Source organism: Notolepis coatsorum (assembly GCF_963971535.1).
Source record: "Notolepis coatsorum genome assembly, chromosome: 6".
NCBI classification, from domain to species: domain Eukaryota; kingdom Metazoa; phylum Chordata; class Actinopteri; order Aulopiformes; family Paralepididae; genus Notolepis; species Notolepis coatsorum.
Window position 1 is genome coordinate 495,470 of NC_140170.1, and position 25,334 is coordinate 520,803.

The 25,334-nt window shown below is 49.6% G+C and overlaps 1 protein-coding gene across 1 annotated transcript in view; it reads right to left on the reverse strand.

The window, feature by feature from the left end:
* Window positions 1-354: 354 nt before the first annotated feature.
* The window catches only part of LOC311230732 (uncharacterized protein), a gene marked incomplete at both ends in the record, with an annotated part of 65,167 nt that continues 40,187 nt past the window's right edge, over window positions 355-25,334 (reverse strand). Inside the window, one exon of the mRNA XM_084317091.1 lies at window positions 355-358. Coding sequence (XP_084173217.1) covers window positions 355-358 — 4 coding nt within the window. The remainder of the gene's footprint in view (window positions 359-25,334) is intronic.

A 25,334-nucleotide genomic window follows, 5' to 3' on the forward strand; every position in this document is an offset into this window, starting at 1 on the left:
CCTCAAACTAGAGGAGGAAGAGGCAGCCATGCTAACGGAAATGGAGCAGATGAAGGTGGAGAGTCGACGTAGGCTGGAGACGGAAAGGATGAAGCTACAGCAGCTACAAGCAGAAAATGAAGTTAAGGTAGCAGCAGCCCGAGTGAGGGCATACGGTTCTGGAAGTGATCAAGATAACAAAGAAGAAGAAGAAAACACTGATCATGAAATAAAAACTGCTCACCAAAAACCTGAAGATAGTGCTCTGCTACATCCAACATTCCAACGTCAAGTATCTCCTGGAGCAACTGTGAACCAAGAGGCCTTCAGTCTAGCCCAAGCAAGCGCACTAAGCAGGAACCACCTACCTAACCCTCATCTGGACAGACAAGGGAGTCAGAGCTTCGTACATAGAGTCGCAGTAAAAGAAATACCAGCCCCGTCTACAACAGATGTCCTGAAAGCCCTTGAGTCGGACTTCTCTGAAAGGAACTACGAGGACAAGTACGTGTCTCAAGAAGATGTTCGCTTCATACAATTTCTCAGTAACCACATCAGACAGAAAGAAGATGGACACTACGAGATGCCTTTACCTTTCAAGGGTAGCGGCCCACCATCTCTACCAAACAAGAAACGAGCCACTGTCCGCCTTCAGAAGAAACTAAAGACAAATAAAGAATATCATGAACGCTATAAGATTTTCATGAAGGAAATCATTGAGAAAGGTGATGCAGAACTGGACCATACAACAGCAAAGGGAGAGACTGCCTGGTACCTTCCTCATCACAGCACCTACCATCCCAAAAGGCCCAACAAGCTAAGGGTCGTGTTCGTCAACTGCTCAGCAAAACTATTCGCCACGCCTGAATCCCGAAAGTACCTTAAGTTCCTATGGTGGGAGGAAGGAGATTTGGGAAAAGAACCACCAGAAAACAAGATGACAGTTCACCTATTCGGAGCTGCTTCGTCTCCTGGATGTGCCAACTTAGGCCTAAGGTACATGGCACACCAACACAGAGAAGACTACCCATCAGCCTCAGCCTTCATTGAGAAGAACTTTTACGTTGATGATGGGTTAGCCAGCGTTTCATCAGTCGAAGAGGCCAAGAAACTGATCATCGAGGCACAAAAATTGTGCAAACGAGGAGGCCTACGCCTCCACAAATTCAACTCTAACCACAAAGACGTCCTCGACTGTGTGAAACCCTCAGAAAGAGCAACAATCACTGACCCTCTCGAACTTAAGCTGGAAGCGACCCCAACTGAGCATGCACTTGGCCTTCAGTGGTCTATAGACAACGACACCTTCAGCTTCAATGTCAACATGAAAGACCAGCCTTCAACCCGTCGAGGAATCCTCTCCATCGTCGCCTCTCTTTATGACCCACTCGGGTTTGTTGCCCCATTCACCCTAAGCGGAAAACGCATACTCCAAGAACTATGCCGCAGAGGCATAAGATGGGACGATCCACTGCCAGATGACTTAAAGCCACGGTGGGAGGAATGGAAGATCGGGCTATATAACTTAAAGGAATTCACAATCCCTAGATGCTATCACCCACATGACTTCGGCAACATCATCAAGACGGACCTGCATCACTTTGCCGATGCCAGCAGCATGGGGTATGGCGCTTGTTCCTACCTCAGGTACAAAAATGACAAAAATACAGTACACTCCAGTCTTGTGATGGCCAAAGCAAGAGTAGCACCCACAAAGGTCTCAAGAATCCCACGACTAGAGCTCTCAGCGGCAGTGGTCGCAACCAAATTAAGTGTGTTGCTGAAAAGAGAACTGCAGATGAAGATCGATGAAGAATTCTTCTGGACAGATTCACAAGTAGTTCTGGGCTACATCAATAATGAGGCAAGAAGGTTCCATGTGTTCGTCGCGAACAGAGTCCAACTGATAAGAGAAAACACTGACCCAAGTAAATGGCACTATATCGAAACAGCAGAGAACCCGGCAGATCATGCCTCCAGAGGCCTTCAGGCATCTCACATTCCTTCAACAAACTGGATGTCAGGTCCTACATTTCTCTGGGAGCAAGAAGTACATCCCAAACTGAATCCCTTCGCAGACCTACTCGTAGGCGATCCTGAGGTTGAATGAATGAATGAATGAATGAATGAATGAATGAAAACTTTATTTAACAGATTGCAGAATGGGTACAATACAGTACGGCTCAATACATACAATTGTTAAGGGGATGCAGACCTGAGAAAGACGTTTGTCTTGTTTCCATCAGGGTCCCCCATTTTCAATTCATATAGACATATATGACATACATGACATACAGATAGTCAGTACTGCTACATCTATACATTTATGACATACCAGATTTGCAAATACAGTACTTTTTGTGATACAGAAGGAGTCAAGAAAAGGGAGTATATACATTTGACGTAGAAACTGTACATTGGAGGAGGTTGGGTGGGGGGGGTTGGGTACATTGGGATATTGACAACCATACTGGGTAATTTACATTGGAGGTGGTTGGGGGGGGGGGGGGGGGCGGGGGGCACACTGTATAAACAAGTAACACTGTACATTGAGGGGGGGGGGAGGAGACACTGTACAAACAAACACAATTGTACATTGAACTATTGACAAAACCATACTAGGTAAATGACTGTACATTGGAGGGGGTTGGGTTAGGATATTTACAGGGGCCAGTGTTGAATTGCAGTCTCCCGTAGGTGTCCCTTGAGAGAGGTTTTGAAAGTGGGTAGTGATCCACATTCCTTTACAGCTTTGGGTAGGGCGTTCCACATTGATGTGGCATAATTGCGAAACGTGTTTAGTCCCTTATTTGAGCCGAATCTGGGTTTAACATGATTTGTGGAGCTCCCTCTGGTGTTGTGATCGTGGTATTCACTGACCTTTGGGAAGTATTTTGACATGTACATGGGTACCTTGGTCGTGTAGTGTATCTTGTAGACCAGGCCCATTGCAAGTTGTTGTACTATGTCGTCTACTCTAAGCCATCCTAGGTTGTCAAAGTGGGCAGGGGTGAGGTGGGTTCTAGGAGTAAGGTCAAGCAGTAGTCTGACCAGTTTGTTTTGAGATGTTTGTAATTTTGTTTTTAGCGCCTTTGAGGTGCTTTGGTACCATGAGGTGCAAGCATAGTCGTAGTACCCCCGAATGAGTGCTCCTGCCAGAGTCTTCAGGGTGTTCTTGTTTACCAGAGAGGAGATCCGGTACAAGAATCAAGTTCGTTGGTTGACTTTTTTTATTACATTGGATGCCATTTTGTCACAGGAGAGATTAGCCTCTAGGATGGAACCCAGGTAGGTAATTTCATCTTTCCTTGTGACAATATTGTCACCCACTGTAACTGAGAAGCCGTCGGTCTTGCTGAGTTTGTTATTTGAACCGAAGAGAATGGACTCTGTTTTGCCCATGTGTAATGATAGTTTGTTATCAGCGAGCCATATGCAGATTCTGCCTAGTTCCGAGCTGAGGGTTTTTTCAACCTGTAACTTGTTCTTGTCAGAGACCAGCAGGGCTGAGTCGTCCGCAAACAGGAACAAGTTGCAGTCACAAGCTGACGACATGTCATTTGCATAAATTAGGAACAGTAGCGGTCCTAGTATGCTTCCTTGTGGAACACCACAGCTCACTGTGAGGGGGGGGGATAGAGTACCATTTACCTCCACCATCTGTTCCCTCCCCTCAAGGTAGGATTGCATCCAGCTCACTGATAGACTATCAAAACCAATTGCTTTTAGCTTGTCAATCAGAATGGAGTGATTGACCGTGTCAAAGGCCTTTTGTAGGTCCAGGCTGTCCAAGCTTTCACAACCAAAGTTAACAGTTGTACAGACATTCTAAGTCGCCTAAATCAGATCTCTTCATGGTCAAAGATCCTGAAAGTAGTCGCAAGAATCAAGAGGCTGGGATCGGGAAAAGTACACAACACCGAACTGGTGACAGTCGAAGAACGAGAAAGAGCTGCCAAAATAGTGATCAAGCTTGTCCAGCAGCAAGCCTTCTCTCAGGAAATTAAGAGATGCCAGGAAGGAGATGCTCTTCCAAGTTCAAGTGCTCTTCATTCCCTTGATCCAATTCTGCATCGAGAACTTCTCTGTGTGGGTGGAAGATTGAGACGCTCATCCCTCAGTCAAGAAATGAAACATCCCATAATTTTGCCAAAAGACAGCCCTATCACCAAGCTAATTACGGCTCATCACCACGCTCAAGTTTGTCACCAAGGCCGAAGTCAAACCCAAATGGAACTGAGAGCAAATGGATTCTGGGTCATTGGTGGGAGCAAATTAGTAGCCAAGCTGATTCACAACTGTGTACAATGCAGGAAACTCCGACGACCTACTGAAGAGCAGCAAATGGCTGAACTCCCTAAAGAGCGTGTGGAAGACTCACCGCCTTTCTCATACAGTGGCATGGACTGCTTCGGCCCCTTCCTGATTAAAAAGGCTCGAAAGGAGTACAAAAGGTATGGCCTGATACTAACTTGCCTAGCTTCACGAGCTGTCCACATCGAGATGCTTGAAGACTTATCAACAGACTCATTCATTAACGCCTTGAGATGCTTCATCAGCCTCAGAGGAGCTGTTCGGCAACTTCATTGCGACCACGGTACTAACTTCGTGGGAGCTAGAAACCAGTTTAAAGAAGCACTCAAACAATGTGACGCCAGTTTACTGGAGATCTTTCTAGCAGAGAAACAGTGTGAATTTGTCTTCAACGCTCCATCCGCCAGCCATGCAGGTGGTGTCTGGGAACGTCAAATCAGGACAGTAAGAAATGTGCTGAACGCCACTATCGCTCTGTGTCCAGGCAGACTTGATGACGCCTCCCTTAGAACACTCTTCTATGAAGCTACAGCTATTGTAAACAGCCGACCACTGACAGTAGATGGTATCAACGATCCTATGGCGCTAGAACCCTTAACACCAAACCATCTCGTCATGATGAAGTCTAAAATCGCTCTTCCACCCCCTGGGAGATTTGTTAAAGAGGACATGTATGCAACCAAGAGATGGCGCAGAGTCCAGTACCTAATCGAACAATTCTGGAGCCGCTGGAAGAAGGAATACCTCCTGAACATTTCTACACGCCAGAAGTGGCACGTACCACGGCGTAACCTCAAGGTGAACGACATAGTCATCCTCAAGGACAGTAACCTGCCAAGAAGCCAGTGGCAACTATGTCGGTCGTCGAAGCCACTCAAGAGAGCGACGGTCTAGTACGTCGAGTAAAAATACAGACTGGGGAGCGAAAAGATCACTCTGCCAGACCTTCAGTCCTCGAGCGACCGATCCAGAAATTGGTACTCCTCCTCGAGAGTAATTAGTATAGAAACGCTTGAATTGTATTATTTTGATGCTATGTGAAATCTAAAAGGAAATCCTGTATGACTAAATTAATTGTTTTGTGCTTATCCGTCATAGCAGGATTTGGTGGGAGTGTAACTGACCGCCAAGGGTAAAGATGCCTATCATCTTTACTGTCAGTAAGCTTTGATTTGCGTTGGTCTAGATGATCAATTTCTCTGTATTGGCTCAGAATACTGAGCCCTCTATTTATCTATTTAAGAAAATAATATTTCGGAGCCACTTGTGCATTTTCATTTAGTGTCCACATGGGGGCAGAGCTCGTCTTCCTTTAGTATAAAAGTCACAGCTTCCTGTGTGACCAAGGCGGAAGTAACTCAGAGATAACGACGGAGCAGGCAGCGAATTATGTATGATAGAAGGACCTTACTCCAGTTAAATTAACTACCCTTGGTAAAGCGGAATAAGGTATGTCGAACACTCAAATGTATTATTATTATTACTGTTGTTGAAGATATGTTGTTGTATATTTATGTGTGTAACCGCCAAACATTTATAAACATATAAAGTGGTGCACTCACGAAGTAGCTTCTAATCAAAGGCACCTGCTGCCGGACAAGTAACGTTATTATATATCATTGTTTTTCCCTGAGTGCCTTTGTTATGGAAGACGAGTTCACCTTTAAATATCTTTGAATGCAATTGTTTGTTTGAACACGTTGGTATAATAATGAACAACATGTGAACAATATTGAACTGTGAAATATGTAACTAATTGTATGTTTGTGTTTGACTGTCCTATGCACTTTTCACGGTGCAAACGGGGTGCAAACGGAGCAAATGAGGCAACCGTCACTACCTGTACAAACGACAAACTACCAAAGAAAAGCTACAGTACTGCTAAGCTGAAATGCAAAAGAGAAAACAAATAAAAGCATCTGTACGAAACATAACCGCATCTTTATTTCAACACCAAGCCGGGGGGCAGTTACATCTGTGGTACCCTCAGGAAGCACCGGGGGGAGCCAGACATCATAAAAAACCTGACCATTGCTGACATCAGTGTGGGTCAGACCATTGCCGTGACCAACCAGCAGGTCATGATCGTGGCATGGCGGGACAAGAGGATCGTGAAGATGATCACCAGCTTCCATGAGGACACAATGGAAGTGGCACACGTTTGGCAGAAAGGTCAGGCAGTGAGGGTGGAGATGCTAAAGCCGATATCTATTATAGATTATAATAAATGCATGAATGGAGTTGATAAAATGTACTATCCCTGTACACGCAAGACTGGAAAGTGGACCAAAAAGTTTGTGATGTATCTGATCCAAATATGTTCCAAATATGTTTGTTCAACTCGTTTGTCTTGTACAGAGCCAGGCACCCCAGAGGGCATTATAAGAACCTCCTCCAGTACACCATGGCTGTGGGACGGACCTATACAGGGGCTAAGGAGTTAATTCCTGTGGTGGCAGGGGGTGAGGAGGAGGGAGGTGGGGGTGAGAAGGAGGGGGGTGAGGAGGAGGCAGGGGCTGAGCAGGTGGGGCGTGGCAGGCAGCACGACCCTAGGGCCCCAACGGGGGACCCGCAGAGCAGATTAGTGGGTGGCTTTGGGGCACATGGTATGATGGCCTACGCAGCCACCGCGAAGAAAAAGTCGGGTCTGCAGTAGGCGTGGCCTCAGGAGTGAGACAAGATACTATTGCACATCGTGCAATGTCCCCCTGCATCGTGAGAAATGCTTCGCTCTGTACCACACAAAGAAGGATTATTCTAAATAGTGTCTTTATTAGTTGTCATACAGAAGTACAGAATACTTCTAAATAATCCGTCATACAGAAGTACAGAATACTTCTAAATAATCCATCATTGTGTGATACAGAGAGAAACATGTGGATGCGTACTTGACCATACCATGTGTACCACTCCAGTAGATAGTATAGCTAGCTGAGTGAGTATAGTATAGTATAGTTGTAACTGAGGGGTTACAAACCCTGACTGTATTAAAGATTGTGATAGATTAAACCACTGCTAATTATGTACTTATTATTACTTGCCAGACAGTACAACTAATTATGGCAGACACTCAGAATAATACGGCACGGTGACAAAGAAATATCATTTAGAATATTTATTATTATGCAGCAAATTGTACAGAGATGGGAATTAAGGTCGCGCTTGTATGGCAAAGAATATGAATAAGTCAGTCAGTAGCAAAAGTCAGTTGGAATGAATAATTCCTACGATGGGGTACTAGACTAAATGCCGCCTGGCGTAGGATGGCAATATAGGGGGAAACGCTGGTACCGCTGGAGACAGGGGGGTTATCCTCCCAGAGATGTAAGCTCTGGAGGAAAGAAGAATGTTCGGATACTCAGTCTGTTCAATTGAAGAAGAAGGGGGTTCTCGTACGGAATCCAGTCCTTGTAATCCAAAGGCTCAGCAACAAAGCAATAACTGTAATCCAATTGCCCGATAGCAATGACGATAGCCAGCTAGCTTCGGTCCACGAAGCTAGCCCGAGGTAAATCTTCAAGGTGGTTAAATCCAAACGACAGTGGGTATTAACGAGGCTCTTCTCCAGGTAGTACGTTCCACAATCACTATAATCCAACCAATACTGGTTCTGCAATCGCCGCCGTAGGTTCCAATATGCACATGTCCAGTAGGTTCCACGACTAGGCCCTCCTCGTGTACTGGCACCAATGTATTTAGTCCACGCACACTGGCTAAGGTTCCCCTAGTTACTCAACGAACGAACTGCTGGGTAATGCTACACACGAACGAACTGCTGTTGGCACGATTCACACTGAATAACGACTCTTTACTTCACATTAAGCTAAGTCGAACTTGACGTTACTGCATTAACTCTGACACTTTTTCTATTCACTTCGCACGTGGTTCACAACACTCTGTTTAGACGAACTGCTTGCACTTCACTGTTTTACCGAACGCCGAACTGCTGCTGTTCGCACCTGCCACGATATATATACTTAAGTGGCTTTCTAGTGCCAATCCTCAGCTCTCGTCTCGAATCAATGCGCCGGCTCCAGGCATGTTCCAACATGCCCAGACTCGCCCTTGAACCTGTCTGAGGACGAGACTGCCTGGCGCTGCCGTCAGGGGCATTATCCAATAAGGAAAGTGAATATTACTAGGATTCAAACGCAGGCTTAAAGGGATATAACTTATATAAATAATATACAAGGTATATAAAACAATAAACGTAGATTCTCAGCTTTAATCTGGCCCTTCACAACAGCCGCCTCCTAATTAGTCCGCACCTAATTAGTTAAGGGAGACAGATTAATAGTCCAGTCAACTGCTCAATACTTGTTGTGAGGAGTAGGTCAATCTACAAAGTCAGTGGGTCATGGTCGTCATCAGGGGAGTCAGGGAGCTCCGGCAACTCTATCAGCTTCGCCACGGGTCGGGTGTAAGTCCGCCCTTGGACTATGACTTCTGCCGCTCTGACCTTCCCATCGGCACCAGTAATCACTCTGCTCATGCGGCCGGCCGGCCACGTAGCTCGGGGTAGTGACTGGTCTATGATCATAACGACTGTGTCCACCTTCAGGTTGTCCCTGTCCTTTACCCACTTCTGATGGGCTGGAAGGGATGGTAGGTAGCTTAGGAGGAAGCGGGCCCAAGACTGGTCGATCTGTGCTTGGTTGTGTCTCCACATCCTCCGTCCGTTCCTCTTGTCGTGTCTGTACACCGTCTGAGGAGGGGCCGGTTCCGGCCGCCCCATCAAGAGGTAGTTTGGGGTGCTGGGTTCGAGGTCAGCTACATCGCTTGGAGCGCAGCTGAGGGGGGTGGAGTTCGGAACTCCCTCTTCTTGAGCCCACGATTCTCTCACAGGCATAGCATCTAATGTCCATAGCCTCTCAACGGGCTGTACGAGAGAGTGGCCTGTGTCGCTCACCTTTGTGTACAGGCAGCGTGTAGACATGGGTTGGCTGGCAAGTCCATAGAGGGGGCCCTGGAGCGTCCACGCCAGTCGGGTCTGAACCGCGACTGGGCATCCTTTGGGTCCGATGTGGGCCGCCTCGATTGGGACAATGAGGTCCGCGTGGTCGGAGCCTATGAGCAGGGTCGGTGTGGCGCCGTCGATGAGCGGTATAGGTAGTCTGCGTAGGTGCACGTACTTCGCCATCAGCTGTGGGATGGGGTAGTCGTAGCTCGACAGACCTATGTCATGGCTTGTAAATGCCTTAGTGATGCTGTACCGCTTCTCGGGCTGCTCGACCGCTGCTATTGTGAATGAGACGTTTTCGCCCTTTATGGTCTTTAGGTCTCGCTGAATAGTGCGGATTGTCATTGTTTCTTTGGTACCCCGCAGGCCCAACTGGGCTGCGGCGGAAGCGAGGAGGAGAGTCTTTTCTGACCCATCGTCGAGGACGGCGTAAGTGTCCAGGACCTTGTCCTCGTAGCTCAGGAGCACTCTGACCACTTTGATGAGCACTCGGGGGCTCCCACTATACTTGGGGTCGATGTGGAGCACTCCTGTTGGTGGGTTGCCTTGTAGGGCTAGTTTTCTCCTGTGGACCCTGCGCAGTGTATCGCAGTACGCGGAGTCATGCGCGTAACAATCCTGGCGCTGCTCTGATGGCTGCCTCTCTGATCGCTCCGACGAGACTGTGCTTTATTTTGTTAATTTTTATAGTATTAGGAGTTTTATTTGCACCAACTGTTGGTGCATTATATGTGTATGACCGTCAGTCAATCATTGACATTGGATTAAGAAAAACTTACCGATTGGATTACTCCCTGAATCAGCTTTCCGAACCGCAGCAATGGCCTTTGGAGATTCTCAAAACAATGGGACCAGATCCTGATCCCAGGAACAAAGGAATCACCAGGCGGCGAGGGAAGAGAGCTGGGATCCGTAACAGGCTGAGATCCAGACGACACCGTACACCACTTCCCAGTATATTGCTAGCCAATGTACAATCAATAGACAATAAACTGGATGACATCCGAGCAAGGATTCAATATCAAAGAGACGTTAGGGACTGCAATGTCCTTTGCTTCACCGAAACATGGCTAACACCGGAGGTTCCAGATCACGCGATTCAACCAGCGGATCAGTTCTTTATCCATAGGAAGGATCGGACACAATCAGAGTCCGGTAAACAACGTGGTGGAGGTATTGCCTTCATGTTTAACAAAAATTGGAGTGATCCAACGAATGTGAAGGAATTATCCAATCACTGCTCCCCAGAACTGGAATATATAACCATCAAGTGTCGTCCTTTCTTCCTCCCGAGGGAGTTAACGGCGATCATCCTGGTCGGAGTGTATATTCCACCGCAAGCCAACAACAACGCCGCGCTCTCCAGACTACACGACGAGGTAAACAATATACAAGCGACGAACGTTAACGCCGCCATTTTAGTACTGGGAGATTTCAATAGCGCCAATCTGAGAAAGGTATTGCCTGATTTCTACCAGCATGTGACTTGCAACACCAGAGGCGGTAACATCCTAGATCACTGTTACACGCAATTTAAAGGTGGCTACAAGGCTCATTCTGATAGTGGCTTTGGCAAGTCAGATCACGCATCCATTTTCCTTACACCAAAGTACAGACAAAGAATTAAAAGTACTCCCGTAGTCTCGCGAGAGGTGCAGAAATGGGATGTGACGTCAGAGGATACACTAGTGTCAGTGTTTCACAACACAGACTGGATTGTATTCCGCGACACAGATAACATTAATGCCTACACGGAGACAGTGCTGGACTATGTCTGTACTAGGGTGAAAGAAACAATCCCCACTACCAAAATGAAAGTTTACCCAAATCAAAAACCCTGGGTAGACAAATCCGTCCGTGAAGCTCTGAGAGAGCGCACCAAAGCATACAATGACGGCCTAGTGGCAGGCAACATGAACGACCACAAGGTGGCGCAACACAACGTAAGGAGGACAGTGTCAGAGGCCAAACGGCGCTACAGGGATAAAATTGAACTCCAGTTTGAACAAGCTGACTCTAGAGCTATGTGGCAGGGGCTCAAAACGATGACAGACTACAAAGGCGCCTCCCTCAAACTGAACAGTGACATCTCCTTAGCAAACGACCTCAATACCTTCTATGCGAGGTTTGATGCTGGTAATAACAACACCAGCTCACAAGCCTCGGCAATGGGGGGGGGGGGGTCGGCTGCTGATGGAGGCGCAGTGTTCAGGGTAACAGAGCATGAGGTGAGGCGGACCTTTAAAAAAGTGAATATCAGGAAGGCAGCAGGTCCGGACGGCATCCCCGGCCGCGTCCTAAAAGTCTGTGCCGACCAACTGGCCCCAGTATTCACTGACATATTTAACCTGTCCTTAGAACAGGCTGTCATCCCCACCTGCCTGAAGAAGTCCACTATTATCCCTGTACCCAAAAAATCCAAGCCTGCTTGCCTCAACGACTACCGCCCTGTAGCTCTCACCTCCATAGCCATGAAGTGCTTTGAGAAGCTAGTAAAGGGCTACATCTGCTCCTCCCTCCCCATCAACATGGACCCCCTGCAATTTGCATACCGCCCCAACAGGTCCACGGAGGACGCCATATCCCATGTGCTGCACACAGCAGCATCACACCTGGACAAGAGGCAGGGGAACTATGTGAGAATGCTATTCATCGACTACAGCTCGGCATTCAATACCATAGTCCCCTCCATACTCATAGCCAAGCTCAGGGACCTGGGCTTGGGCTATGACCTCTGCCAGTGGGTCTTGGACTTCCTGACTGGCAGACCCCAGGTGGTGAGAGCAGGCAACTGCACCTCCTCATCCATCACCCTCAACATAGGGGCCCCCCAGGGCTGTGTTCTGAGTCCCCTCCTCTACTCCCTGTACACACACGACTGTGTGGCTCAGCGGAGTAGCAATACAATCGTCAAATTTGCTGACGACACAGTGGTGGTGGGCCTGATCTCTGCCAACGACGAGAGGGCCTACCTGGAAGAGGTCAAGGTCCTGGCGGGATGGTGCCAGGAAAACAGCCTCTCCCTGAACGTCAGCAAAACAAAGGAGATGATTGTGGACTTCAGGAGGTCGGGGGTCAAGGACTACAGCCCCCTCAGCATCGACGGGGCACCGGTTGAGAGAGTCAACAGCTTCAAGTACCTCGGAGCCCACATATCCGAGGACTTGAAATGGACCATACACATTAACAGTGTGGTGAAGAAGGCACGACAACGCCTCTACTTCCTCAGGCGCCTAAGGAAGTTCCAAGTCAGCCAGAAGATCCTTAAGAACTTCTACTCATGTACAATAGAGAGCATCTTGACCGGCAACATCACCTCCTGGTTTGGGAATAGCACTGCAAAAGACCAAAGCAGACTACAAAGAGTGACACGTTCAGCCGAACGCACAATTGGAGGGGGGCTCCCCACCCTCCAGAACATTTACTACAAGCGTTGCAAGGGGAAGGCTAAGAGAATTATTAAGGACTCGAGCCACCCGAACAACTGCCTCTTTGAACTGCTGCCGTCAGGCAAGCGATACAGGAGTCTCAAGGCGAGCACAGAAAGACTCAGAAGTAGCTTCTATCCCCAGGCCATCAGGCTGCTAAACGAACAATGAATGAACACTACACAACAACAACCACCAAACACACATAGCACACACATCCACACGCACACACTCACTTTAAACAAACACACTGTAGCACCCACTACACACACTTTATAGCACACACCCACTTTAAACAAACACACTGTAGCACCCACTCCCCACACTTTATATTTATGGATGAAGGATTGCACTACAACTCGTACACCTTACTGTAAATTGTACCTAAAATTGTACCTCATCCCATTTCTGCTTTGCACTAGATAGTACTGTACATTAGTACACTGCATAGTTGTGTATTGTATATTATATGGTAACTCAGAACATTGTACATATGTCTATACCGAACAACTGTGACCTCATTTTCTTCTTCTAAATTCATGCTATATTATGTTATTATGTTATTTGATACTATCTTGTCTAGCACAGTCTCTGGAGCGTAACAGTAAGAAGCATTTTGTATGAAAGTATTCTGTACTTCTGTATGACAACTATTAAAGAACTTGAACTAGCCTTAAGCCGCTGATCCATTTCAGCGGGGGTCAGTGTCTTGTGGTCGTCGCACTTTGACAGCCAGTGTCCGCCGTGGCAGTAAAAACAGGCGATCTCAAATTCCTCTTCGGCGGGGGGGTTGAGGCTGGCCGGTGGTGACACCGCCTCGGCCTGGTACATCACCGTGATGGGCCGACTTTGGTTTCCTGGTGGGCGCTTGTTGCTCTCATGCAGGACTTCTAGGTGGGCGCCGTCACACTTGCCGCATCTTTTCTTCAGGCGGCACTCGGCTGCCACGTGGCCGCGCGTGCAGCGGAAGCAGCGGCGTTTGTCCTTAAGCCATTGACCTATTTCGGCTGTGGTTAGGTCTTTGAAGGCGTCGCACTGTGACAGCTGGTGTTCACTGTCACAGTACTGACAGACAGCCTTCCACTTCTCCTTGGCGTGGGGGTTGTGGCTCGTCTGCCGTGACACAGCCTCGGCTTGGTGCATCACGGTCACGGACCGGCGGTTGTTGTTGAACCTTCTCGGTCCATCTTTAGGGTCAGAACCACCCCACACGAACGTGTCTAATCGTAGACTGCTGACCTCCCTGGCGAGGAAATCAGCCAGGTCTAGGAGGGATGGTTCTGGGCCGTGGGGGTCACGGTGGTCTCTCTGCCGCCGAAAACGCTCTTGACGGGCTGGAGGGAGCTTCTCCAGTATCCGCTCCACGTTAGAATTTGCATATAGTTCATATCTCCCCTTCTCCTTTTGTGACCCCAGCATCCCCACAAGGGATTGTACCTTGATAGAGAGGTCATCTAGTGCTCTATTGTCTTTGGCTGGGGGGAGGCAGTCGATATCTCGTATTTCTTGGATTACGTAATCCCATATGCGTCCATAGCGCGCGTCGAGGGCCACCAGAGCATCCGAGTAGGGGGTTCTTGAGTTCGAATATGCCAGCGCTATGTTATGCGCTCTGGGCACTTTAAGGTGCTTGAGGAGGATGGCATATTTATAAGACTCGTCGTGTACATCGGACATGATAGTCTCTAAACACATGCGTAGTTCCGTATACTGTGCTCTGTCCTCACGCGTAAAGTCTGGGAACGTGGGTGTTCCAAGGTAAGATGCCATGGATGGCTGGGACACAGATGAGCGTAGGGGGAGAGGCCTCCTGGGCGAGTCTCCCCGTACGGGTGGTCGTGGGTTAGTGCTCGGTGGGTACCAGAGGCCGGGCCCCCAGGTACTGCTCCTCGGTACTGACTGTGTATTAAACTCACCCATGGGTTGGGTCGGGGGTTCGTAACGCAGTGGCTCGGGGCTGAGGTCGGGGCTGTACTGGGCCTCCTGGTCCGAGATGGGTTCGTGCGTGGGGGCTTGATGTCCTCCCTCGTCCTCCGCTAGGTCTTGAAGTCTCTTAGTTAGTTTCTCGGCGACGTAGGCGGGATCTTCCCGTTGGCTGGGTCCCGTATAGACTGGTCGGGGAGGGGGCTCGGCGACGTAAGCAGGTTCTTCCTGCTGGCTGGGTCCCGTGTAGATTTGTCGGGGAGGGGAAGGTGCCCTCGACCCGTGTCGTGATGATCTCCGGGAGCTCCGGGTGGAGGAGTGGGGAGTCGCCCTCTGGAGCAATTGCTCCATCATCTGCACCTGCCACCGGTCTCTTTCCGTCTCGCGCTGTGCATTGGCGACGTCGCGCTGTGCATCGCGTTGCGCGTTGGTGCGGTCTCGCTGAATGTTTTCTTCAACCTGGAGGCGCCTCTCTTCCAGTCTGATGGTCATCGCTGCGTCAGCCTGGAGGCGACTCTCTTCTAGTCGGATGCGTTCTTGCTCGCTTTGTTGTTGCGCCTGGAGACGTTCTCTTTCCACTGCAGAATGTTCGCGCTCACTCTGTTGTTGCGCTTGGAGACGTTCTCTTTCGGTTGAAGCTGTCAGCGTGGCGATCAGGACTTGCGCTAGTCTCTGGTCAGCCTCGCTGGGGGATGACGCTGATGAGGGTGATCTGGCGTTGACAGGACTTGGTGGTGACCTGTTCTCTTTACGCGCTCCGAGGTCCATCTCTTGAGCGCTGCTTCTTACTCTCTCCCGCGCCCCGAGGTCCATCTCTAAGACGCGGTACTCTTCTCTTGGGTGCGCGCCGAGGTCTATCTCGGGTGCGCGCTCTTGGGTCTCTTGAGTTCCGAGGTCCATCTCGGTGGCGCTGTCTTTATCCTTTGGCGCTCCGGGGTCTATCCCGGTGGCGCTGTCTTTGGGTATAGTCACGTCATGTCCCGCTTGTTCCCCCCGTGAGCTAAGTCAGTTTTGTTTGAACCCACTGGGGTCTCTACTGGTGGGGCCGACAAGTCGATAGGATTGGGCATGCTTAAACTATTAGTTTTATCCGTGCTTAGCGTCTTTTTAGATAAGCTAGGAGGTCAAACGAAAGCGTAGTCCTCCATGTGTGGAGGGGGCTGACGTTTGCGCCTAGGGCGCTCTAGTTTGGGAGAGCCGTTTGGAGAGTGTCCGCCGCTGGCCATATCACTATTAATATGATATTAAGATTACTGATACCCTCCGGCTCGAAGGACCAATTGTAACTGAGGGGTTACAAACCCTGACTGTATTAAAGATTGTGATAGATTAAACCACTGCTAATTATGTACTTATTATTACTTGCCAGACAGTACAACTAATTATGGCAGACACTCAGAATAATACGGCACAGTGACAAAGAAATATCATTTAGAATATTTATTATTATGCAGCAAATTGTACAGAGATGGGAATTAAGATTGCGCTTGTATGGGCGAAGAATATGAATAAGTCAGTCAGTAGCAAAAGTCAGTTGGAATGAATAATTCCTACGATGGGGTACTAGACTAAACGCCGCCTGGCGTAGGATGGCAATATAGGGGGAAACGCTGGTACCGCTGGAGACAGGGGGGTTATCCTCCCAGAGATGTAAGCTCTGGAGGAAAGAAGAATGTTCGGATACTCAGTCTGTTCAATTGAAGAAGAAGGGGGTTCTCGTACGGAATCCAGTCCTTGTAATCCAAAGGCTCAGCAACAAAGCAATAACTGTAATCCAATTGCCCGATAGCAATGACGATAGCCAGCTAGCTTCGGTCCACGAAGCTAGCCCGAGGTAAATCTTCAAGGTGGTTAAATCCAAACGACAGTGGGTATTAACGAGGCTCTTCTCCAGGTAGTACGTTCCACAATCACTATAATCCAACCAATACTGGTTCTGCAATCGCCGCCGTAGGTTCCAATATGCACATGTCCAGTAGGTTCCATGACTAGGCCCTCCTCGTGTACTGGCACCAATGTATTTAGTCCACGCACACTGGCTAAGGTTCCCCTAGTTACTCAACGAACGAACTGCTGGGTAATGCTACACACGAACGAACTGCTGTTGGCACGATTCACACTGAATAACGACTCTTTACTTCACATTAAGCTAAGTCGAACTTGACGTTACTGCATTAACTCTGACAATTTTACTATTCACTTCGCACGTGGTTCACAACACTCTGTTTAGACGAACTGCTTGCACTTCACTGTTTTACCGAACGCCGAACTGCTGCTGTTCGCACCTGCCACGATATATATACTTAAGTGGCTTTCTAGTGCCAATCCTCAGCTCTCGTCTCGAATCAATGCGCCGGCTCCAGGCATGTTCCAACATGCCCAGACTCGCCCTTGAACCTGTCTGAGGACGAGACTGCCTGGCGCTGCCGTCAGGGGCATTATCCAATAAGGAAAGTGAATATTACTAGGATTCAAACGAAGGCTTAAAGGGATATAACTTATATATATAAATAATATACAAGGTATATAAAACAATAAACGTAGATTCTCAGATTTAATCTGGCCCTTCACAACAATAGTATAGTATAGTATAGTATAGCATAGCATAGCATAGCATAGTATAGCATAGTGGGTAGTTGTACTGTTTTCTGTATAAGACAAATGCATTGCACAGATATATTTGGGCCACTGTTGTAAATATTGCATAGGCATGTTTGGACCACTTGCAGATGAGACGTTATGTTAGTGATCTAACTTTGTCAACTCCATTCATCATTTGCCCTGTGGAGGCTGGTGATCATATTGTGTATATAGTTTATTGCAGTTAAGATGGTCATGTCACCTATGATCTGTAAATACTAAATAACTGATCGGTACAATATCTACTAACCTGATCAATACAAGATATTCCTACCTGATCGATATAATAGTCTTACTGCATTTCAAGTTTGTTTATTTGTAATAGTAAAATACAGACTAATAATGCAATGTTTTCCATGTGATTCAAAAAATTACCAGTCTAAATTGCTTTATAACACGTTCGGTAACTTCGCGCACCCCCCCCCCCCCCCCTCTCATGTTGATAACGGAACAAGATGGTCATGTCACCTATGATCTGTAAATACTAAATAACTGATCGGTACAATATCTACTAACCTGATCAATACAAGATATTCCTACCTGATCGATATAATAGTCTTACTGCATTTCAAGTTTGTTTATTTGTAATAGTAAAATACAGACTCATAATGCAATGTTTTCCCTGTGATTCAAAAAAGTACCAGTCTAAATTGCTTTATAACACGTTCAGTAACTTTGCGCGGACACGCAGCCTCAACAACATATTAACTGAAATAGCGTTCGCTTAGCAAGTATTATCCATGAGACATTCAGTTATATATTCGTACTTGGCTTATCGCGTCCCGCTCTTAAGCCTATCGAGATACCTCATCTCCTGTACCTATTGTACCTCCATCAACGAATAAAAAACAATACACCCCACCTGCCGGGTCCCGCCCCTATGGAGGCGCAGCCTACAAGAGAGCGGGCCTGGTCACCAAACACTCTTCCTCTAATTTCGTTCCCATCATATCGGATGCAGTGCACCTTATGTTAACTAGTTGTTATGAAAAGATTAGAGAAATTGCGTAATGTTGAAAGCTTACCGGAGGCATGTTTCAGCGACACGACGGGCCTATGTTGATGTTCCTCATCTGTCGGCAGCCAGATCAAGGGGCAGCGTACAAGGTTGGCTATCGAGCCGGGTTGTACAAAGGTAGGCCCTGTGTCATCAGGCACGGGTGTTGGTATTAGTAATGCTGGGTTGTTTTGTTACACAACTGTGTTGTGTGTCGGCGCTGGGGGTGGGATGGTTTGGTGAACGTTCACTGCAGTGAACGGGTTCCAAACGGTCCTGAAAGCGTGCTGTTAAACAACTAATGCTAATGCTACATGCTAATACTAATGCTACATGCTAACACTACTGCTACGCTGTTCTAATGTCTCCGCCGTGAGATGTTGTCACTTCTCCCTCCTCTTGCCCGGTTCATCAATGAAGGTCAGTCGGTAGCTGTTGTGGGGGTTTTGCTGAGTCCTATTTACCTTTTTACGGGTAAATGGGTTGACAACAGGGTAGGCCGTGGCTAGGTAGCCTAGCCAGGTACGTTACCTCTGTGTTCCGGCGGGGTCTGTTGAACGGTGTCCCCATCTGGGAGCCGATGCTTGAGCTCGGCGGTGTAGCAGTAGAGCTATACTACTGCAGGATGGGACTTAACGGCGGCCAGTGTTATGGCTCAGCTGGCTAGTTCCTATCCACATTGACGTCGGGTTGTGGGGCTATGGGTCCAGCCGACATTGTAAATGTTGCGTGTTTGTACGCAGGCGGTTGTTGATCTAGGTCCCACATCGCCTCACGCTAGGCTATAGTAGTGTAGTGGGCTACTGTTTTGTTCTGTCACTCTGCTATGAGAAGGTCTGTCTATGCTACAGCTTTCTCTCCTCTCAACCATTTCATGCTGACGGTCAATCGGTGTCTATTGGGGGAGTATGCGGGGGGGGGCTTTGTTTACCTTTTTTGGTAAATGGGCTAAGCTAGGGCTGGTGTGCTGTTGTGAATATTTTGAATGAATGCGGGACTAGTTCGCTCTGGTCCACCTCCCCTTAACGTTGTGTATTATGGGCTTGCTCATTCTACAGTATTTTGTGGTTTAGTTCTTTTATTCATTTAACCCCTTCATGGTGCACACCACAGTGGAGGTTGCTGTTTGCAACCACCAATGGTGCTCCGTGTTAACATCAGTCCTTTGCTTTTGACATGTTGAAACAGTGCCCCGCCCGGCCGACGCCATGGGTGGGTCGGCCTGGCGAGTGGCTGGTGGTCTGCTAAAGCCTGTACCGCCACGGTATGGAATTGGCTGCGATTAGAACTGTGTTTTGGTCTTCTGCTGGAGCGTGGGCGGTATTGTCCTAGGCCCCACACCGCCTCACACCGCGCAGCCAGAAGAAGAGAGAGCATGGCCTCGTCAGCGGCGATGACGAGGCCCTCGACAGGCGGCCATGATTTTCCCCCACCAGAGGTATCCTGGGCGTTGAGTCGACAGGTGTCCACAAGGCCGACAGCCTTGGCGGCCGAGGGATGGGCCATGTTGGATGGGCTCGGCTTGAACAACAAGCCGCCACCGTCCTGCCGCGAGCAGCCCGCTCTCCGATCACTCCCTCCCCCAACACCAGCGGAAAAAGGGGGCTCTGATTGTTTCCTTTGGCTGCGGGCCGCGTGCCTTCGTTGAAGCGCGGGCGGCCCCACTTTTCGCTTCTCATGGGGACAGGGGCTGACACCCAGTTGATGGCTGAGCCTGGGTCTGTCCGTGAGAATGTTGTGCTGTCAAGCGGCTCCCACACCATGAGCTGTGTTGGTTGAGCCTGGTGTTACGTCTGTCAACTATAAGTGTTGTCAGCAGGGGGGCTCGAAACCTTTTGAGGCACACAGTGCGGGCTTCCCCGACCTCGCCTTCGCCAGGCCAGGTATCATGTTGGTGCCTCCCACTCCTGAAAGATTGGCAGTGGTCTCGCAGGCACGCGTGATTTGGGTGGTAGTAATATCACTGCAGGGCTACGGTGTGTAGGAACCCATGGGGTGTTCAGTGGGGGGGGGCTTTTTTCACCTAGAAAGTCCCCTGTATCAAACCGGCCCTTTCTGTCGGGGTCCCCCCTTGGGTGCGATTGCCTCGTGGGTAGTGTCAGGGTCAGATGTCCCGACACGGAACGCTCTGCTCGCGCGGGTCCAGGGTTGGCTACGCACAGCGGGTGGGACCGGGCCAACTATCTACAGTTCCTGGCGGACCTGCGCCACATGGCGGCGGGTGCGTTGGGAGTGTCATCACATATGTCTACGGCAGTACCATATGTCGAGGTGGATGGAAAGAACGCTGAGGCGGGGACTTGTGTTTACACAACCCCACCCGTTTTCGGGTTTGGTAAAGACCCTATTGTCAGGGTCTCCAGCAGTGACAGCTCTGGTCAACGAGATCCAATCTCTGTGGACGAAGCAAGCCATCATCGTCAGGGGTTACGGAGTGTATTCTGCCCTGACGACGTTCTGGTCCTTCGCGGTCAAGGTGGATCGTCAGGTCTTGTACCAGGCAGGTCCCTACCAGCCTGGGGTTTGCTGTAGACAGGAAGTCTACAGAGGCGACGACGCCTCCCTTGCGGACCAGCTCAACACCTTCTACGCGCGGTTTGGTGCAAACAGTGGCACTGCTAGCCCAACGGCTAGTGACGTCACTGGTGCGCCGGCTGTTGTGGAGGGGGGGGGGGGTGGCATCCGCGGGGGGGCGGGGACGCTCTCTCATTGACGGTACACAGTGTGAGAAGAGCATTTATGCAGGTGAACACCAGGAAGGCTGCTGGCCCAGATGGTATAACAGGACGCATACTTAAGTCCTGTGCCAACCAGCTTGCCCCGGTGTTCACCGCCATATTTAATCAATCCCTGGCGGAGTCAGTGGTCCCTGCCTGCTTCAAGATGTCTACCATCATCCCTGTACCGAAGAAACCCTCCCCAACATGTCCAAATGACTACAGACCGGTGGCACTCACCTCTGTGGTCATGAAATGTTTTGAGAGGCTGGTCAAGGACCACATTTGTGCCTCCCTCCCCAGTGATATGGACCCTATGCAATTTGCATACAGGACAAACAGGTCCACTGACGACGCGGTCTCCCAGGTACTGCACAGCACCCTCTCCCACCTTGACCGTCAGAAGGGGGGCTATGTGAGACTGTTGTTCATTGACTACAGCTCAGCGTTCAACACCATAGTCCCCACCAGACTGGTGGACAAGCTGATCGAGCTGGGTCTGAGCTCCGCCCTGAGCGCCTGGGTACTGGACTTTCTGAGTGAAAGACCCCAGGCGGTCAGGGTGGGGGGTCAGACCTCCAACACCATCACCCTGAGCATCGGGTCCCCCCAGGGCTGTGTTCTAAGCCCCCTGCTGTACTCACTCTACACACACAACTGTGTGGCCAAGTTCAGCTCCAACTCCATAGTGAAGTTCGCAGACGACACGGTGGTGGTGGGGCTGATCTCGGACAACGACGAGAAGGCCTACCGGGAGGAGGTTGAGGTACTGGAACGCTGGTGCCAGGACAACAGCCTGCTCCTGAACATTGGTAAAACCAAGGAGCTGATCGTGGATTATAGGAGAGGACAGCAGGAGACACACACACCACTGATGATTAACGGGGCTACCGTGGACAGGGGTGAGCAGCTTTAAGTACCTGGGGGTCCACATCTCAGAGGATCTGACATGGTCAACACACATAGACACAGTAGTAAAGAAGGCAAAACAGCGCCTCTACCACCTGAGACAGTTAAGGAAGTTCAGAGTATCGGGGAAGATACTCCAGTCCTTCTACTCAGGAGCTGTAGAGAGCATCTTGACCGGAAACATCACTGCCTGGTATGGAAACAGCACGGCACAAGACAAGAAGGCCCTACAGAGAGTGGTGCGCTCAGCCGAGCGTACCACGGGTATTGCACTACCTCCCCTGCAGGTTCTATACAACAAGAGGTGCAAATCCAGAGCCTGCAGGATAATGAAAGACCCTCACCACCCCAATAACAGCCTGTTCCAGCTGCTGAGGTCAGGCAGACGCCTGCGAACCCCAGCTACTAGGACAGAGCGGCTTAGGCTCAGCTTCTTCCCCCAGGCCATCAGAGCCCTGAACAATGAACATTGAGTGCCACAGAACACTGAACTATCCACACACAAGCACACATGAACACACACACGACACGCACGCTGTGCACGCTCACACACTAGCAGCCACTTAACACTTTAACATGAGCGGGCACACACTCATGCCGCACACTTATGGCCAAAAGGAAAGGCCACTTTAAATTAGAATAACAGGAACAGTGTATTGCACTACCAAAGCTACCTAGCATGTCCTATATGCTCTGTAAATAACTATGTACAGATACCGAGATGTCACACCATGTTACCTGTTACCTGTTTATTGCACAATGTTGTTTTTTTATTGGATTATATTATATGTTGTACCACTGTATTGCACATCGTTGCGGGCAAGACCACCCGCATTTCATTGTATACTTGTATGCCGTGACAATTAAAACTCTTGACTTGACTTGACTCTTCCCAGTCAACGGTTGGAGGGCTATGGACATCCCTCTCAGAGCGTGTTGTCAACACGCTCGGGAGGTTCCGTCCTAGGACGGTTACGACTGTCTCACGTCACGTTTTTCACCGATGCCTCCCTCGCTGGTGACGCGTCGGGCCAACGCAGTAGGGGGCAGCTGGCAAACCATGCTGCCCGGTCTGCGCTACGTTCAATGTGTTGGTATTGAAAGCGGTCCTTCTGGTCCTCACACGGTGTTGATCAGGACGGACAATACGACGTCAGTATCGTATATCGACAGACAGGGAGGAGTATGCTCCCCCTGTCTGCACCAGGCGGCGGGCGGCTGGCTATGGGCGTCCTCCATCTGCGCGGCCTGAGGGCTCCCCACATCCCCGGCAGGGTGACTGTGGGTACAGGTGTACTGTCGCAGGGCGGTCCTCATCCTGACGGGTGGGGATTACGTCCGGACATAGCCAGGCAGGTCTGGGACCAATGCCGTGCCGCCTGGGATTCTTCCCCATACATCTGTTAGGTCAGTTGTTGGGACGGGTACGTTGAGGGGCGCAGGTTCTTGATCCTGATGGTGATACCATCCGGAATGCGCATGCTCCCTCCACTGTCGCGCTTTACACAGGCAAATGACGTATGTTCCAAGTGTGGTGTAAGGCGGGGGGCCGGGACCCAGTCTCCTGCCCCCTGGATGCTGTCCTTAGTTACCTCCAGTCTCTCCTTGATAGACTGTCGGCTTCGACGGTGAGGGTATATGCAGCAGCTATATCCTCCTATCATGAGGGATTTGAGGGGATGTCTTGTTCAGCCACCCTCTTGTGAAGCGTTTCCTGCTTGGCGCTCGACGCGTTAAGCCGGTGCAACGCTCCTTGGCTCCGACTTGGGATCTTCAATTGGTCCTCGTCGGTTGTCCTTGGCCCCGTTTGAGCCGCTCGAGCAGGCGCCGTTGGAACAGCTGTCTTTCAAGACCGCGTTCCTGCTGGCTGTCACTTCCGCTAAACTCGTGAGTGAGCTCTGTGCTCTTTCGGTACGTCCAGAGTGCCTGTCTTTTCGGGCCGATTGCGGTGCCACTCTGCGACCTAATCCTGCTTTCATGCCTAAGAATATCCGGAGTTCCTTCCGCTCCCGGGATATTGTGGTTCAGGCGTTTCGTCCTCCTCCTCACGCTAGTGAGTTAGATGCGGGCCTTCACCTGTCATGTCCGGTCCGTGCTTTGGGAATTTACCTCAGCCGTACTCAGGACCTCAGGGTCACCGTTCAGCTTTTGTCTGTCACGGTGGTTCTCGTGCCGGTAAGGCACTGTCGAAACAGCGCCTGTCCCATTGGTTGTGCGAGGGCATTGCCCTCTGCTACACGTTGGCTGGGCAGGATCCCCCTGGGGGCGTCAGGGCGCACTCCACTCGTGGGGTGGTGCCTCTGCCGCTCTCCTGGGTGGGGCCTCGGTGGAGGCCATCTGTGCTGCAGCTTCATGGTCCTCCCCGGGCCCCTGTGTAAGGTTTTACCTCATGGACATGACCGGGGGTTCTGTCTCCCAGGCGGTTCTGGGGTCTGTGGCCTTTCCTGCTTCCCGTCCTTTGGTAGGGTAGCAGGAGTGTGTGGGTAGGGGCCACAGTGTGTTAGGTCACACGTGGTTCCGCCTGTGCTGTGTGTTCAAGGGGTTCTAGTTCCCTCTTGCTCGCACTCAGGTGGAGTTGACTGCGCCCCCCCTTCATTAGGAAGGATGGGGTGACGGGACTCCCCAAACCCCTTGATGTGGGCTTACGGGTCCTCAGGGGGTACATCTGTCAGGCCTCGCGTCCGCTCTAACCCATATCTCGATAGGCTTAAGAGCGGGACGCGATAAGTCAAGTACGAATATATAACGATAGGTTATGTATATAATCTAGTTATATGAGTACTGGCTGAGCGTCCCGCTCTTAAGCGGCCCTGAGTTCCCTTTGAGGGATCTTTTACTGGGAACGGGATTTTTGGCGAGGAAGAGTGTTTGGTGACCAGGCCCGCTGTCTTGTAGGCTGCGCCTCCATAGGGGCGGGACCCGGCAGGTGGGGTGTATTGTTTTTTATTCGTTGATGGAGGTACAATAGGTACAGGAGATGAGGTATCTCGATAGGTTTAAGAGCGGGACGCTCAGCCAGTACTCATATAACTAGGTTATATACATAACCTATCGTTTTCCATAAGAACAAAGCGGGGCTTGCAACTCACTTGTAGTTCCAAGGTGATTTTAATTTAAAAAAAAGGCAGTAGATGCAACGTTTCGACCTTACCGGTCTTCCTCAAGCATGCATACAACACAAAATGACATATTTCTATACAGGAAGTGAAAAATCAGCCCCACCTGGTGATCAGAACGGTCCCAAGACTTGCATGATTAATACATATTATACATGATTAAGTAACAATTTTATCTTTTCATTAGACATTGTTTTTAGGAGATTTTCTATGAAAAATATCTATACTACACACAGTATTAAAACATAATTTACAGATAGGAACCAGGCAAGGTACAAATCCTAGCCACTGAAAACAAAAACAACAATGAAAAAACAAAAACAAAGTCTATTGACTGTCTCCCTCTATAGG